This window comes from Ranitomeya imitator, chromosome 7 (genome assembly GCF_032444005.1).
Source record: "Ranitomeya imitator isolate aRanImi1 chromosome 7, aRanImi1.pri, whole genome shotgun sequence".
Lineage (NCBI taxonomy): Eukaryota > Metazoa > Chordata > Amphibia > Anura > Dendrobatidae > Ranitomeya > Ranitomeya imitator.
The window spans coordinates 76,707,756-76,726,050 of record NC_091288.1 but is presented as its reverse complement, the minus strand read 5'-3'; the positions used below and the strand labels follow the sequence as shown (position 1 = coordinate 76,726,050).

The following is an 18,295-nucleotide window of genomic DNA, read 5'->3' as shown; positions in this document are numbered from 1 at the left end:
GAAGGAAGAGGCGCGGCAGTGGGCAGGGCTTCAGAGGAAGAAGGCTGCCGTCCGCAGAGCTTGCCGAACGCTAGTGTGAAACCTTCCTTAGCCAGTTGAAAAAAGATTATTTGTTCATTTAAGTGTCCATTTATTATGCCATGCTTTGTGCTCTTTTTCTGCATATATTTGAGTTTTTTCACATACTTTGTTATACCCATGTCTGATGAAGAGACCTAAGAAGTCTCGAAAGCTTGCTTTCTAACATCATTTAATTTATTTTGTTATCCATTAAAAGGTATCATAACTACAAGATTAGTATTTTCATCACTTATCTGGATGAAACGCTGCACGATTTTTTGTGTGTTCTTGTGCACGTACCCTTATGAACACCATTTCACTGATTCTCAGCCTTTCTAAATCTTCTCTTCCAGCATGTTTGCGGTATACAGTTGTAATCCATATTAAGTCAGGTCAATAACTGCAATAAAGTTAGGCTTTATAAGAAAAAAAAAAAGTGTCATGATTAGTGATGAGCGAACGTGCTCGGGTAAGGTGTTAATCCGAACTTGATCGGGTGTCATCTTAGGCCGGCGTCACACTTGGCGTAAGACAATACGGTCCGTATATTACGGTCGTAATACGCTCAAAAGTCCCCAAAAAAGTGGTCCGTAGCTCCTCCGTAGGCAGGGTGTGTCAGCGTATTTTGCGCATGGCATCCTCCGTATGTAATCCGTATGGCATCCGTACTGCGTGTTTTTATCGCAGGCTTGCAAAACCAACACACGGCTATACAAGCGATCCATGTGTAAAAAAAAAATATATATATATATATATATATATATATATATATATATATATATATATATATATATTGTCTGTGTCATTAGACACATATATGTATATATATTATTACTTCATACAGCGCTAGATAGCTTTAAAGCCGGTAATTGAATTACTGGCTTTAAAGCTATCTAGCGCTGTATGAAGTAATAATATATATACATATATGTGTCTCACTGACATATATATATTGTAAGGATTTCACTCACTCAGCTGCGACGGCTGACACTCAGGAGACGTGTTCCTTTAAAGTTCACTGGGTTTATTGCTTCATAAACCATGTGGCAAATAACAGAAAGCAAAATGGGCCTTTGGTTCAGGCAAAGAAAAGCAAGTGTCCAGTTCATCCGGCTCAGTCCTGAAGCCGTAACACACTCAGGAGGGTTTCACCTCCACACATATCTGCTGTGTAAAGGATTAGCCAGTCTTATAAAGAGCTAACCCCACCCAGTAACCCATCACATGATTAGCCATGTGGTCTGACATTTCCACAGGTCCTGAAACACATATACAAGATTATGTGCAAGAAAGGAATACTCCGGGCTACATTACAGCAACCAGGCACTTATGTGGCACATACCTCCCATCGACTACAAACCCTTTAGCCATGCTACATACCTCCCCCCTCTGCCTAAAGCCGTGGGGCTTGGCACTTTCCCCCACTAAACAAGGGATTCTCGATAGGGCATCCGCATTACCGTGCAGCTTTCCGGCCCTATGTTCCACATGGAAACTGAAGTCCTGCAGGGCTAAGAACCAACGGGTGACTCTAGCATTTCTTCCTTTCGTTTCTCTCATCCACCTAAGCGGGGCATGGTCAGATACCAGTCTAAATTTACGTCCCAGCAGATAGTACCGCAATGTGTCCACTGCCCATTTTATGGCCAAGCACTCCTTCTCAACGACTGAGTAGTTCTTTTCATATGAGGACAGCTTCCTACTCAGATAGAGAACAGGATGCTCCTCCCCATGTAGTTCTTGGGAAAGGACTGCTCCCACCCCAACATCTGAGGCATCTGTCTGAAGAATAAACTCTTTCTTGAAGTTTGGGGCCATCAGAACGGGTTGCTTACACAAAGCGTTTTTCATTTCTTGGAAGGCTGACTCTGTTTCTTCGGACCACTTAACCATTACTGATTTTGTCCCTTTTAGCAGGTCAGTCAGAGGCGCAGCCATCGTGGCGAAGTTTGGGATGAACCTCCTGTAATATCCCACGATTCCCAGGAAGGCTTTAACTTGTTTCTTGGAAACTGGTTTTGGCCATGTTTGGATTGCCTCCACTTTATTGATTTGGGGTTTTATTTCTCCATGACCCACTATGTATCCAAGGTACTTAGCTTCTTCTTTACCCAAGGCACACTTCTTCGGGTTTATAGTAAATCCGGCCTCTCTTATAGCATCCAACACCGCTTGGACTTTCTCCAGATGACTCTCCCAGTCCGGGCTAAAGATGACGATATCATCTAGGTACGCAGCAGCGTAGGCCTTATGGGGTGCAAGGACTCTATCCATAGCCCTCTGGAAGGTCGCCGGAGCTCCCTGTAGGCCAAACGGCATCCGGGCATATTGGAAGCATCCATCAGGTGTCGAAAAGGCCGTCTTCTCCTTGGCTTCCTGTGCCATGGGGATCTGCCAATACCCCTTTGTCAAATCCAAGGTGGATATATATCTGGCATGCCCAAGCCTTTCGATGAGCTCATCAATACGGGGCATGGGATAAGGGTCGAACTTGGAGACTTCATTCAACTTCCGATAGTCGTTGCAAAACCTCCACTCTCCATCAGGTTTTGGGACCAGGACAATTGGGCTCGACCAACCGCTCTTGGATTCCTCAATGACCCCAAGCCTCAACATACGCTCCACTTCCTTGGAGATAACTTCTCGACGAGCCTCAGGAATACGATAAGGTTTCACATTCACCCGCACATGTGGCTCTGTTAGGACCTCGTGCTCTATGACCTTCGTGTATCCTGGCAATTCTGAAAACAGGTCCCTGTTTTTCTGGAGTAACTCCCGGCACTGCTGTTTCTGGGTCTTTGATAGCGTCTCTGCTATAGTAACCGCTCCAACCTCACCTTCTGGGTTGCTTAACAATGATGGAGTTGCTGTCGGCTCTCTATCTTGCCATGGCTTGATGAGGTTGACATGGTAAACTTGGAATGGTTTCCGTCTTCCTGGTTGGTGAATATTATAATTTACCTCACCAAGTTTCTCAACAACCTCATATGGCCCTTGCCATTTGGCCAAGAACTTGCTTTCCACCGTTGGAACTAACACAAGAACTCGGTCTCCCGGATTGAACTGCCTCACTCTTGCAGACCGGTTGTAGACCCTGGCTTGAGCTTCTTGTGCTTGGAGAAGGTGTTCTTTCACGATAGGCATCACCTTTGCAATCCTCTGCTGCATCAGGGCCACATGCTCAATGACGCTTCTGTGGGGCGTGACTTCGGCTTCCCAGGTTTCCTTGGCTATATCCAGGAGTCCTCGTGGATGTCGGCCATATAGAAGCTCAAACGGTGAGAACCCTGTGGAGGCCTGTGGAACTTCACGAATGGAAAACATCAGATAGGGTAAGAGACAATCCCAGTCTCTACCGTCTTTCTCTATAGCTTTTCTCAGCATGCTCTTTAGTGTCTTGTTAAACCTCTCAACAAGGCCATCTGACTGGGGATGGTACACCGAGGTCCTCAACTGGGAGATCTTCAGGGCTTTGCATAACTCCCTCATCACCTTGCTCATGAAAGGTGTACCCTGGTCAGTCAGGATCTCCTTTGGCAGACCTGTCCAGGAAAAGACATGGACCAACTCGCGGGCTATGCTTTTTGAGGAAGAATTTCTCAAGGGAATTGCCTCAGGATAGCGTGTGGCATAGTCCAGGATGACTAATATATACTGATGGCCCCGAGCTGATTTAACTAAGGGACCGACCAAGTCCATGGCAATTCTCTCGAACGGTACCTCAATAATGGGCAGTGGCACAAGGGGGTTCCGGAAATGAGGAGTAGGAGCAGTTAGCTGACATGTAGGGCAGGACCTGCAATAGTTCACTATTTCCCGGTGACACCCAGGCCAATAGAACCTCTGCACAACCCGTTCCTGCGTTTTTTCCACCCCCAGGTGTCCACCCAAGATGTGTGAATGGGCCATGTCCAACACTTTCCGTCTATACGGACCCGGCACTATCAACTGCTCTACCAACTCCTCCCGTATTTTCGTGACACGGTACAACAACTCCCCCCTCAACAGAAAATGGGGAAATCTTGTGTCTGCCCCCGGCTCCTGTACCACCCCGTCAATAACTGTGACATTATTAAAGGCTTCCCTCAGAGTGGGGTCCCTATGTTGGGCAGTCCCAAAATTTTCACCGGTAACTTCTAACTCCAGAATGTCAGATGTAGGGGATACTTCCTCCTCATCCCCAACCAGAACACAAAAAGGAAAACTGTCTGCCTCTGGGTGTGGCGATACTCTTCCAGGGTTCACTGGTTCCCTGCCAGGGAGCTCAGAACCATTTCCCCACAAATCCCAAAACAAACAGAAATCCCGGCCAATAATTATAGGGTGCAACAAGTCCTGAACCACGCCGACTATGTGGGACTCAGTGCCACATGCCGTTTCAATGTCCACCCTGGCCATAGGGTAGTCCTTTGCATCACCATGTATGCACCGCACTCCGACCTTCTTTCCTGGGAGCAGGTGGAGAGGAAAAGTGGCCCTCACCAGGGTCACTAGGCTCCCCGAGTCTAACAGTGCCGTTACTGCTCGACCGTTCACCTTTACGGGACACGCTTGAGGTCCCTCGTTGGATGGAGAGTTCACACTACAGGCTGGATACGCATAGTATGAACAACGGCGTCCCATGCTGCAGTCCATCTGCTCAGTGGTTTGGGAACAACGGGCAGCTATATGTCCTGGCTTGTGGCACCTCCAACAAATAATATCACCCGTGGGGACCTTGGGCACCACCTCCCCCGCCCTTTGTGACCTTGGACGCACCACCCCTTTTTGGGACTCAGCTGCCTTCTGGGACCCCCAGTACGGCATGGGCTGCCTCCCGAAGGAGCCTTCCAACCCTTGGTATCTCTCAACCAGTCCGATCAGCTCGTCGGCATTCTGGGGATCACCCTGGGCAACCCAAGACTGTATAGGCCTCGGGAGGGAATGGACAAACCGATCCATCATCACCCGTTCTACCATCTGTGCAGGCGCAGAGGATTCTGGCTGCAGCCATTTCTGGACCAGGTGCAACAGATCAAACATTTGGGAACGAGGTGGTTTGTCCCGGTGATAGCCCCAGGAGTGAACTCGCTGTGCCCTGACAGTCAGTGTCACCCCCAAACGTGCGAGAATCTCGGCTTTCAATTTGTGATACTCTTTGGCATCCTGCAAGGTCAAATCATAGTACGCCTTCTGGGGTTCTCCCGTCAGGTATGGCGCAAGTACCTCTGCCCACTGCTCTGGCGGAAGTTTTTCCCTCTCAGCGACCCTCTCAAACACCGTCAGGAAGGCCTCAACATCATCCCCGGGAGTCATTTTCTGCAATGCGCGTCTTACCGTCTTCCGGACGTGGGTGTCATCAGCCAAACCTGGGGTTGGGGCGCTCGCCTTGCCCTGGATGGCGGTTGCCAGAAGCTGCATCTGCTGCTGATGCTCCTGCTGGCTCTGCTGCATCTGCTGCCGTTGCTCCTGCTGACTCTGCCGTTGCTCCTGCTGGCTCTGTTGTATCTACTGCATCAACAGCCTGTTGGTCTCTTGCTGCCTATGCTCCTGCTGTGACTGCATCTGGACCAAGTGTTTCAGCAGGTCCTCCATTTTCTCCGGCAATGCTTGCTGGCTTGCAACAGCCTTGACCCAGGACATTCAAAAATAAACTCACATCTCCGCTGGGAACGCTGCTCGCACGTCTACCACCAATTGTAAGGATTTCACTCACTCAGCTGCGACGGCTGACACTCAGGAGACGTGTTCCTTTAAAGTTCACTGGGTTTATTGCTTCATAAACCATGTGGCAAATAACAGAAAGCAAAATGGGCCTTTGGTTCAGGCAAAGAAAAGCAAGTGTCCAGTTCATCCGGCTCAGTCCTGAAGCCGTAACACACTCAGGAGGGTTTCACCTCCACACATATCTGCTGTGTAAAGGATTAGCCAGTCTTATAAAGAGCTAACCCCACCCAGTAACCCATCACATGATTAGCCATGTGGTCTGACATTTCCACAGGTCCTGAAACACATATACAAGATTATGTGCAAGAAAGGAATACTCCGGGCTACATTACAGCAACCAGGCACTTATGTGGCACATACCTCCCATCGACTACAAACCCTTTAGCCATGCTACAATATATATATATATATATATATATATATATATATATATACCTATTCTATGTGTACACATTTATTCTACCTATTCTACTGTAAGCTGTCAGTGTGATTTTACTGTACACCGCACTGAATTACCGGCTTTTCTCGCTAACACCGATGCGTATTTCTCGCAAGTCACACTGCTGGTCCGTGTGTAATCCGTATTTTTGGGGCTTCCATAGACTTTCATTGACGTTTTATTTGCGCAATACGGTGACAAACGCAGCATGCTGCGATTTTCTACGGCCGTAGAAAGCCGTATAATGCTGATCAGTAAAATACGGCAGATAGGAGCAGAGGCATAGAGAATAATTGGGACGTTTGTTTTACATCCGTAAAACTCGCAAGTGTGACGGCGGCCTTAGTCTTCGGCGTACTCTAATAATATGTTCGAGTCCCTTCATTTGCATGTCCCGAGGCTGTTTGACAGCCGCAACACATTCAGGGATCTCCTAACATACTGGCAATCCCTGCATGTGTTCGGCTGTTGAACAGATGTGACCCATGCAGCCGCAGGGAATCAAACATATTTTTCAAGCACGCGGAATACACTCGGTTAGCACCTGAGCATGCTCAGATAACACTTTATCCGAGCACGTTCGCTCATTACTAGTCATGATACAACAGACGCCATATTATTAAGGTATTCATTTTGCTCTAGAAATTTTTCTTCTTGGGAAGCATATATGGTATAAAGTGTACGTGGGGGCTGCATTTGCCATCTTCAGCCCCTGTGCTCACAACTTGCTAAGACCTGAGAGATTACTGTTTCTATTGTACATAGGGAAAATTAAAGGAAACAAAGTGACAACATTTCCAAACAAACTGCTTAGCTGTTTAGGTAACTAGTTTCCAAAATTCCAAAGTCTTAGTTTTTTATTACTGCAGGTAAAATGTATTTCTATATTTATTTCTACAAATCATTTCAGTATGTGCTATTTTTATCATAATTATTTTGACTTAGAGTGCAGCCAGCAACTCTTTGACTAGCTGAGCTCTGGCTTTATGCTGGCTCTTAGAGCTAGTAAGTACTAACTACCAGTGCTGATTAATACACTTGGCCTTGTGTTATGTCTGGGTTAATTCTGTATGTAATTGCCTCCCTGCAAGACATTAAAAGTAACTATATACAAAGCAGATGAAACAGAGAAACGACACTGACATCTTGTGGCTACGAGCTGCATACAATAAAAAAGTAAAAAAATGTATTTTCTATTGTAATCACTTTCTATGCGTTTTCCTATAGGTGCATGCCGGATTCAGCTCCTGCTTATTAGCTTTATATAAGCCAACCATTGCTCAATGAATAACCCATTCACACGGGCCAACAAATCTGTATGGGGGCAAAACATTTGTTAGTACGATCATTCTGTCCCCATACAACATGCATGAAGTCGGCAGCACATCTCCTGATTAGATGGGGCAATGTTCTGCCAACAATGATGATTTTTATGAGGACATAACCAGTCTGATCACCTGACAACCTTGTATTTTGCTTGTTCTATAGTTGATCAATGGCATGTTGATGTGGGAGGATGATCGACAATGAACATTCTTATGAGCGCTCATTTGCAGATTATCAGTCTGTGCAACTGAGCCTTAGACCACATTCACATATTCAGTATTTGGTCAATATTTTACATCAGTATTTGTAAGCCAAAAACCAAGAATGGGTGAAAAATGTAAAAGTAGTGCACGTGTTTCTATGAAGCCGAGGTCACACTCGCGAGTTCAAGACGATAAACTCGCACAAGTCTCTCATATCAATTCCCGGCACTGCCGCCGTCACTGTGGACCGGAGCGTGTGGCTGCATGGTTTTCTATTCAGCTGAACGCTCCGGTCCCGAGTGCCGACGGCAGTGCCGGGAATTGATACGGGAGATTCACGCATTGAACTCGCAAGTGTAACCCCGACCTTATACTTTTCCTTTGATTGTTCCACTCCTGACTTTGGCTGATAAATACTGATGCAAAATACTGACCAAATACTGAACGTGTCCTTCAGGTTAAGACCTCTTTCACACTTCCGTCTCTTTCCTCCCGTCGAAATCCGTCAAGTTTTGAAAATACAGGAACCTGCAAATTTTTCTGCAGGATCCCGTTTTTTCCCATAGACTTGTTTTAGCGATGGATTGTGACGGGTGGCCATCCGTTTCATCCGTCGGAAAATAGCAGTCCGTCGTGCGGAGAAAACCTTCAGAGCAACGTTTTTTGTGCACATTGGAAAATCGCTCAGCGACGGGTTCTGCACTGTCCATCGTTGGCTATAAAGGAAGCCTATGGACGCAGGATCCATCGCTGACCGTCAAACACAGGAATCCAGTGATGTATCACGTTTTTTCATTCTGAGCATGCCTGGAACCATTTTCCAAGTCCGGAAAAAAAAAAATCTCTCTGTCTCTCTCTCTCTCTCCCCAGAATTTCAGAATTTTATGCATTGAAATTCAAATACTGACAAATTCGATGTATCCATCAGGTTACTGGATGCGTTTAATCCGTTTGGCGATCTTTTCACAACGTCCGTCGATGCATCGCTCTGACGCATTATGACGGCCGTCTCAAGACGGAAGTGTGAAAGAGGCCTAAGCCAATGCTAATTAGTGATAAGATAAGGTCTTATCCACACTCGGGTGTTATCCGAGTAGCTGGACGTGTTTTTATATTATGTTCAAGTCCCTGAGGCTACATGATTTGTGGCTGCTAGGCTGGCGTCACACTAGAGAGAAATATGGACGTATGAGAGGCAGAAAAACAACGCATTGCACACGGACCAATGTTTCTCTATGGGGCAGCTCCTATCTGCTGTATATTTCTCGGCCGTATTTTACGGGCTGAGAAAAAAACAGAATGCGATTGTCAGCGTATTCTGAGAAAAATCCGCCAATGAAAGTCAATGAAGGCGAGAAAAATATGGATTACACATGGTCCACACTTGTGACTTGCGAGAAATACGCAGCGGTGTTCTACAGAAAAGCTGGCAATACAGTGCAGTGTACAGTAAAATCAAACTGACAGGTTAGAAAAGAATAGATAGAATAAATATCTACACATAGAATAGGTATATATATATATATATATATGTCATTGACACACACACACATATATATATATATATATTTAATACAGAGCTAGATAGCATAAAAGTCGGTAATTCAATTGTCGGCTTTGCTAACTGCTTACCAAACCCAACAGTATATGAGACATGGTTTACATACAGTGAACCATTTCATATACATTATATTTTACATATCCCTCACTAATAATGTTAGTAGCTTGTGTGTGCAAAATTTGGGAGCTCTAGGTGTTAAAATAAAGGGTTAAATCACAGAAAAAACTGGCGTGGGCTCCAGCACAATTTTCTCCGCCAGAGTGGGAAAGCCAGTGACTGAAGGCAGATATTAATAACCTAGAGAGGGACCATGGTTATTGCCCCCCACTGGCTAAAAACATCTGCCCCCAGCCACCCCAGAAAAGGCACATCTGTAAGATGTGCCTTCTCTGGCACTTAGCCACTCTATTCCCACTCCCCTGTAGCGGTGGGATTTGCGGTAATAAGGGGTTAATGTCACCTTACTATAGGGTTTTATTATTCTTTATTGTATGCTCAATCTAACTGATGACCCTCGTTCTACTGAAAAAAATTCCAAAATAAAAAAGCAACAATATCCCATACCTGTCCCACACTGTAAATCGATCTGAAGGGGTTAAATACAGTTACAACCAGGAGCGGTGCTAATGCAACTGCTCATGGCTGTAAAAGACTGGGGAATGAATGGAATGCAGGTAACGGAGCTTTGGGGACTTGCGGTGCCATCATCGAAGCTGCACTGTCACGCCAATAACAGCTATAAAGGGGCAGGACGGCATACCTGGACCCGCACCTGTCGCTGCCACTATAATGGCTTTCCCTTATCTCAAGGGTACCTATGATGGTTAGGAGACCTGAGCGTAGTACATGCCTGCACAAGGCAATCTTGCCTTGCGCAGGCGTGTACTATGGAGGACAGAGAGTGAACTTCAATCCAATATTGCAGCCAGCATGCAGCCAGCGGGTAAGGAAAGAGGGAATCAAACACCCGAAAACCCCGCCTCTATTGCTGAAAATTGTTCCCTCCAAATTCAGGTGACAGAGTCCCTTTAAGCTTAAGGTTAATAGGAGTGCCCAAACTTTTTCATATAACTGTATATATATATATACATATATATATATATATATATATATATATAACTGTATATATGTTTTCACGAATATTTGAGCCCATGGATGCATTATATGTCCATTTTGCAAGGTTGTGAGAAAAAAATGCTATACGGAAGCCATACAGATGACATACAGAGATTTACATGCACAAAATAGGCAGCCACACGTTGCCTACGGATGACATACGGATCACTGTTCAGGGAACATTTCTGCGTATTTGGTCCGTAAAAAATGGAACGTATTTTGATATGTTAGGTGTGACGCCGGCCTTAGACAGCCTGATCAAATGTGGAGATTCCCTAATAAACAGGCAATCCCCACGTGTTCAGACTGTCTAACAGCCACAAATCATGTAGCCTCAGGGACTTGAACATAATATACAAATATGCCCAGATGCTCGGATAACACCAGAGTCTTACCCGCACTTTCGCTCATCACTAATTGTAATGCATTGTGGCTTAGGCTGCTTTCACACATCAGTTTTTTTGCCATCAGTCACAATCTGTCGAATTTTGAAAAAAACCTATCCGTCACAGATTGTGCAAAACTCATGCGACGGATTTGTTTTTTCGCCAGATCCGACTAGCTGATCCAGCTAATTGGATCCTAAAAAAATCAGAGCATGCTCAGTTAAAAAAAAAAAAAAACGTCGCCGGATTCCGTCATTTGACGGATCCGGCGCCCATAGGCTTCAATTCTAGCAAATGATGGACTACGACGGATTTTCGACGTACACAAAAAACGTTACTATGTCCATTTTCTCCGGTCGCCAGATAAACCTTTTCGATGGATCCGTTGAAAAACGGATGAAACGTGAGGCCATCTGTCACAATCCGTCGGTAATACAAGTCTAGGTGAAAAAAAGGATCCGGCGGCAACTTTTGCTGGATCGTTTTTTTTAAAAATTCGCCGAATTGTGACTGACGGCAAAAAACTGATGTGTGTAAGCAGCGTTAGGCTAGGGTCACATTGCATTAGGGCAGTCCGTTTAGTGCATAGCGCTATGGACTGCGCTAACGCAATGTCCCAAAAGGGATCGCGTTTGCTGATCCCGCTAGCACAGATCCCCGATCTGCGCTAGTGAGGAACGGACCACGAATGCTGCAAGCAGCGTTCGCGGTCCGTCACTCAAATGACGGCACATCGCTAGTGCATGCCCAATGTGGGCGTGCGCTAGCGATGCGTTCGCCATTACAATCAATGGCGGCATTAACGGACTACGTTATACCGCGTTATGCCGCGGTGTAATGTAGTCCGTTAAACTGGGTCACATAACGCAATGTGACCCTAGCCTTAGACTAGATGATTTTCAGTTCAGCAGCTAAAAAAAATGGTAAGCTTTCCCTCCAGCTCTGTCTGCTATTCTACCAGCTCTGTCTGTCTGCTGTCCAACAGGCTCTGTATTTCTACTGTTCTACCAGCTCTGCGTATCTACTGTTCAACCAGCTCTGTCTGTCTGCTGTCCCTCTATCTCTGCCTTTCTGCTGTTCCACCAGCTCTGTCTGTCTACTCTTCCACCAGCTCTGCCTGTTTGCTCTTCCAACAGCTTTGTCTGTCTGCTGTTCTAGCAGCTCTGTCTGTCTGCTGTCCCACTAGATCTGCCTGTCTGCTGTTTCACCAACTCTATCTGTTTTCCCACCAACTTTGTCTGCTGTTCTACCAGCTCTGTCGATCTGCTGTTCCATCAGCTCTGTCTGCCTGCTGTTCCACCAGCTCTGTCTGCCTGCTGTTCCACCAGCTCTGTCTGTCTGCTGTTCCACCAGCTCTGTCTGACTGCTGTTCCACCAGCTCTGTCTGCCTGCTGTTCCACCAGCTCTGTTGTCTGCTATTCTACCAGCTCTGTCTGTCTGCTGTCCAACAGGCTCTGTATTTCTACTGTTCAACCAGCTCTGCTTATCTACTGTTTCACCAGCCTTGTCTGTCTGCTGTCCCTCTAGCTCTGCCTGTCTGCACTTCCACCAGCTCTGCCTGTCTGCTGTTTCACCAACTCTATCTGTTGTCCCACCAACTGTCTCCTGTTTCACCAACTCTGTGTTCTACCAACTCTGTCTATCTGCTGTTCCACCAGCTCTGTCTGATGTTCCACCAGTTCTGTCTGTCTGCTGTTCCACCAGCTCTGTCTGTCTGCTGGTCCACCAGCTCTGTCTGCCTGCTGGTCCACCAGCTCTGTCTGCCTGCTGGTCCACCAGCTCTGTCTGCCTGCTGGTCCACCAGCTCTGTCTGCCTGCTGGTCCACCAGCTCTGTCTGTTTGCTGTTTCACCAGCTCTGTCTGTCTGCTGTCCCTTTAGCTCTGCCTTTCTGCTGTTCCACCAGCTCTGCCTGTCTGCTGCTTCACCAGCTCTGTCTGCTGCTTCACCAGCTCTGTCTGTCTGCTGGTCCACCAGCTCTGTCTGTCTGCTGTCCACCCGCTCTGTCTGTCTGCTGGCCAACCCGCTCTGTCTGTCTGCTGGTCCACCCGCTCTGTCTGTCTGATGTTCCACTAGCTATATGCCACAACAATGATACTTCCATTAGAGCTAAATAATGGAGGTTGCTGTTTTGGTATTGTGTAAGATAAAATAACTGAATAAAAACTTCAATTGTGTTTCTACTACTATAATATTGATGACCTTTCATTAGGCTAGGTATCAATATTTTATTGGGGAGTATCCGATCCCCGTAACACCACCAATCAGCTGCTAGCAGCTCCAGCCATGGCCGGATGTATGAAGTGTACAAAGAGAACACTAAAGCTCTGTTGACTGGCTGCTGCCAGGTTCTGACAATAAGCTCATACAACTTTACCTGGCATTACTATTTGTCATCATCTTAAAATAGTACAAATGTTAAAATCTCAATGCTGTTATCTAAAGTTTAGGAGGACATACCTCTCGCAATTTAACCACATTGATCTAATGTAACTCCTGATGACGGATAGATGGATACCAGGTCAATGGCTCCAAGACGGGTGTACACCATCATGTTGGGAATAGTCAATGCACGCAGGAAGCCACAGCAGATGTACCTTAATAAATGGTAGAATAAATCACAAGATTGATTTCATTACTAGTGCATTAACACGTGCTTCAACTAATAAAGTAGCATAAATGTAATCAATATTTTATATACACGAATCTCTCCTATTATCTGTAGAAAGACATGAGGCAAGAAGCAGAGAGTTTCTGATTATATTGCAGCCCATATGGCTTAATAAACTGTGTGCCATTTACCAGTCGGAGCTATATGAATACACTCACATTCAGTTTAAGGGTATGTTGCTGTGTGACAATTCTATTGTGAAATTTTAGTCTCAAAAAGTCCAGAGTGATCCAGTATTTAACTGTGGAAATGCTGCAGACTTGCTGACCATTTAACCCTTTAAAGGCTGCATTCATACATCCGTTGTACACAGTAGTGTAGCTATTGGTGTTGGAGAGGGGGAAGTTGCCCTGGGCCCACTCACTGTACTTGCATGATAGGGCCTACTCAGAGGGACCATCACTTTTATTTGTGTCAGCACATTCAGCTGTCAGTGTTTAGTTCTGAGTCTACATTGATATCACTATATTTACACATAGAGATAACAGGACATTTAAACAAGCACATGGCTCAGGAAAGTTAGATCCATAATTAAGAGACTTGCTCTGAAAACAGTCAGTGCTACTGGGCTAGGGATTTTGCAATATTGATAACAACAGCTTGTCGTGAACTGAAAGGGAGGGGGAGGTACATGAGCTCCTAACTACTGTATGTAAATCATTGGGCTGGAGAGAAGTGGCTGGTATGTTAAGCGTTAACACCTCTCGCGGAATGTAGCTACTGCACACACTTGGTCAAGATCTGGGCAGGCACTGGTGGCTGAGTTACATGGAACCAACTGCATACTATGTAAGATAAAAGCTCTCATTAGAGGAGAATGACAGCAGGAAGAAAAAGCAAGTCAATTGCAAATTTATTTTCATGTTGTCTAACTAATTAAAGCAATTTAATTACTTGGGAACAACACTTTCAACCCTGCTTTAGCACAGGGAGCATTGGTCTCCCTGCCCTACCACTCTTCATTTTGTAGGCTCAGGTCACTTTTGACCTTCAGCCTACAAACAGCAGAGAACGCACAGCACATCAGAGTCCTGGCACAAATTCGATGTCACCACTGCATCACTCCACATCACAAATGGTCAGGACTGACAGCTATCTGGAAGACAAAGTCATATTTGTTGATGGCTCTCCATTCTGTCTGGATGGCACCTATGTGACAAGATTTGCAATGCTGAATGAGACCACAGGCATCCAGAGTCTTGTCAAGTTGCCAGGTCACATGTCAGCACAATGTGCTGAACTGGAGGCTCTCAAGGAGGCTTTTCTTCTTTGACCTTCAGGGAATCTAACTATATATAGTGACAGACCATATGTAGTTCGATCTCTCATACTACACCTGGACACATAGAAGAGACGAAGATTCATGGACGGCCAGAATAAATCCCTGGCCCACATAATGGTCCTGAAGGAATTGTGGTAATGTGGCATGGCATGTCTGGCTGAGGCTGAAATCATTAAAGTCTCAGCACACCAGAGAAGAGAACAGACTTTGACCTTAGGGAACAACAAGGCTGATGAACTGGCCAAGTTTCCCATAGTTTCTGGGGTCCTTCGGTATCCAAGGAACTGAACGGATTCCTGCATTCCAGATTGCAGTAACAAAGACAAAGTTCAAAGATGGCCCTGTGTCATTTGAAGAGGAACAGGCAAAATATCCCTTTCTATTGACAAACATCACAGCTCCACAGCATCCCTGGACAATAAGCAAGGGCATCCTGTGTTATTATATGGGTACACAAAAACTTCCTGTACCAGTAGTCAGGCAGCATCAGCAGGCAGAGCTGACAAAACTAAACCATCAATTGTTTTGACACTTTGGCTGGGACAAGGTACTGTCCCTCCTGAGAAAAAAACTATACTGGTTTAGAATGTTCAAAATGGTCACCCAACAATGCATGGTATGCGTTCAGGTTAACCCAAGTAAATCGGCCTGAAGCCAGTGTTGCAGCGAGTTCCGCCAGCAGAGGGTCCATGGTCTGCAATCCAGATTGATTTCATTGGATCTTTACTAACAGCAAGCCGTAACCGCCGTAACACACTGGTGGTGGTGGATGTATTCTCCAAATAGGTACAAGCCATTCCCATGGTCAATGATTCAGCTACCACTACTGTCTGGGATCCATAGGAACAAGTTCTGTCATGATGGGGTATCCTCAGAGTGATAGAATCTGACAGAGGGACACACTTCTCGGATAAGTTCATGAAAGTGCTTTGTGGATTTCTAGACATAAAGCACAGGTTTCATGTCCCATATCACCCTAAGTCAGCGGGCATTGTGGAGCGATTGAATCATACCCTCAAAACACAGCTTTCTACAGCACTGTTGGAGAGCGGTTTCTCATGGGTAACGTCCCTTTTTAGTAATCAATTTAATACAATCAGGAAAATTTTGACTAATAATCTGACTATTCTGAAGGAGGATGCTGATATAGCTCAAATTTTGAGTAATGGATACAGAATTGTGTCCAGAAGAGCCCCCTCTTTAGGCTCGAGCTTATCTCCGAGTTCTCTTCATGCCCACTCTGCGCAACCCTCTCATTGGCTCAGCACGAAAGGCTTTTTTAAATGTGGTGCGATGGCATGTAAAACTTGCAAATTTTCGGGTAAATGCCATAATTTCACTGATGCCAGTAATCAAAATGTTTATCCCATTAAGACTTTCATGAACTGTAACACCAAAAATGTGGTATACATCATGGAGTGCATGGCATGCCATCTTAAGTACGTGGGGAGTACCATACGGTCTTTAAAAACACGTATTCGTGAACATATTAATGATGTTGAAAATATTAGTGCAAATAGGAACACCTCACAAGTTTCACAACATTTTATTAATTATCATCACTCTAACCTTGAGTCACTTAAAATTTATGCGATAGAAAAAATTCATAAACCATTTAGAGGAGGAGACATTGAGGTGACCCTGAGAAACAGGGAATCATGGTGGATCTTTAAACTTGGTACAAGAATTCCACATGGTCTAAATAAACGGAAAGATCTCATGCTCTTTTATTAGTTTTCTGAGGGTTCACAAACAATGAAGTTACTATTCTGACATCTAATAATTAAATTTGTAGTTTATATTTCCCGTATAATAAATGACTCTTTTTTGAGGCTAATAGCTATCTACTCGCCCTTTTTTTTTTTTTTTCCTTGTTTGCAGGCCGCTGTTACACTGTCACGGCGTCTTCAGCTGTGCTTCTACCCATTTTGCTCCAACCTACTTTGGCTGTTTCAGCTCTCTGTTTGAGAGATTTCTGCCATAGATTGTTTTGCTTTTTCATCCATAGCTGCTTGTGAGCCCGCTACTTTCAAAGATATTAAGGAATTTTATTAGTATTCTGAGGGTTCACAAATAAGGATGTTGTTTTTCTAACATCTAGTAACCAAATTTGTAGTTTATACTTTCTGTATAATCAATAACTTTTTTGTGAGGCTAATAGCTATCTATTTTCCCTTCCGTTCCCTCCTGTTTGCCGGCCGCTGTTACATTGTTACGGCGTCTTCAGCTGTGTTTTTACCTATTTGCTCCTACCTATTTCGGCTGTTTCAACTCCCTGTTTGGGAGATCTCTGCCATTGATTGTTTTATTTTCCATCCATGGTTGTCTGTGAGCTTGCTACTTTCAAAGGTATCAGGGAATTTTATTAGTATTCCGAGGGTTTGCAAACAATTAAGTCGCTTTTTTGACATCTAGTTACTAAATTTGTAGTTTATATTTCCCACATAATTATCGACTCTTTTGTGAGGCTAATAGTTATCAATCTGCCCTTTTGTTTCCCCCTGTTTGCCGACTGCTGTTACATTGTCACGGCGTCTGCAGCTGTGCTTTTACCTACTTGCTCCAACCTATTTTGGCTGTTTTCATAGTTGTTTGTGAACCCGCTATTTATAAAGGTACTAGGGCATTTTTATTAGTATTCCGAGGGTTTACAAATAATATCTAGCAACTCAAGCTTTATATTGTTATGTGGGTTCACAACATATGACACTGTACATATTATTTTACCATTATATTTTTGGATTTATTCAATGATTATGGTAATGTTATTTCATTTTTCATTTTGTATATAGTTTTTGTATCTTATGCTATTTCTGTTTTCTCTGCTTTTTTGTATAACTTAAACATTTGTTTTTGTGCTTCTATCAAGCTTGTCTTGCTTCCATTATCATGTGTGTCTATTTTTGCTTGATTAGACAATTCCACCAATTGCAGCACCGGAGCGATAACCGGATACTAGTATAAGGCTATATTCACACTTTGCGGATTTTGCTGCGGATCCGCAGCGGATTTGACCGCTGCGGATCCGCAGCAGTTTCCCATGAGTTTACATTTCAATGTAAACCTATGGGAAACAAAAAACGCTGTGCACATGCTGCAGAAAAATCCGCGCGGAAACGCTGCGGATTACATTCCGCAGCATGTCACTTCTTTTCTGCGGATTTTCAGCTGCTCCAATAGAAAACTGCAGTTGAAAATCCGCAGAAGAAAACGCAGTAAAAACCGCGATAAATCCGCAGTAAAAACCGCGATGGGTTTTCACTGCGGATTTTGCAATTCCGCTGCGGAAAAATCCGCAGTGGAATCTGCAAAGTGTGCACATAGCCTAAAAGTATAGACATGTCTTGTACCAGGTATCATGATTAAGGGTGCTTAGTCACCGGAAACGCGTTGACCTTGGTTTTAAAATATTTTTTTGTATGCTGATGTTTTGTCCTTTCACTATATTTTAAGTGAAATAAACTATGGATTTTTCACTATTTTGTTGAGCTGGATCTCCTTCTCTTTCCTGAACGTCCCTTTTTGCAATGCTGATGGGTATCCAAGA

The 18,295-nt window shown here is 44.7% G+C and overlaps 1 protein-coding gene across 1 annotated transcript in view; it reads right to left on the bottom strand.

Annotated features, from left to right (window-relative positions):
* FTCDNL1 (formiminotransferase cyclodeaminase N-terminal like) overlaps window positions 1–18,295 on the bottom strand; it is a 101,851-nt gene that overhangs the window by 3,952 nt on the left and 79,604 nt on the right. The window contains 3 exon segments of the mRNA XM_069735563.1: window positions 8,427–8,436; window positions 13,252–13,332; window positions 13,334–13,392. Of these exon segments, the coding sequence (XP_069591664.1) occupies window positions 8,427–8,436; window positions 13,252–13,332; window positions 13,334–13,392 (150 nt within the window).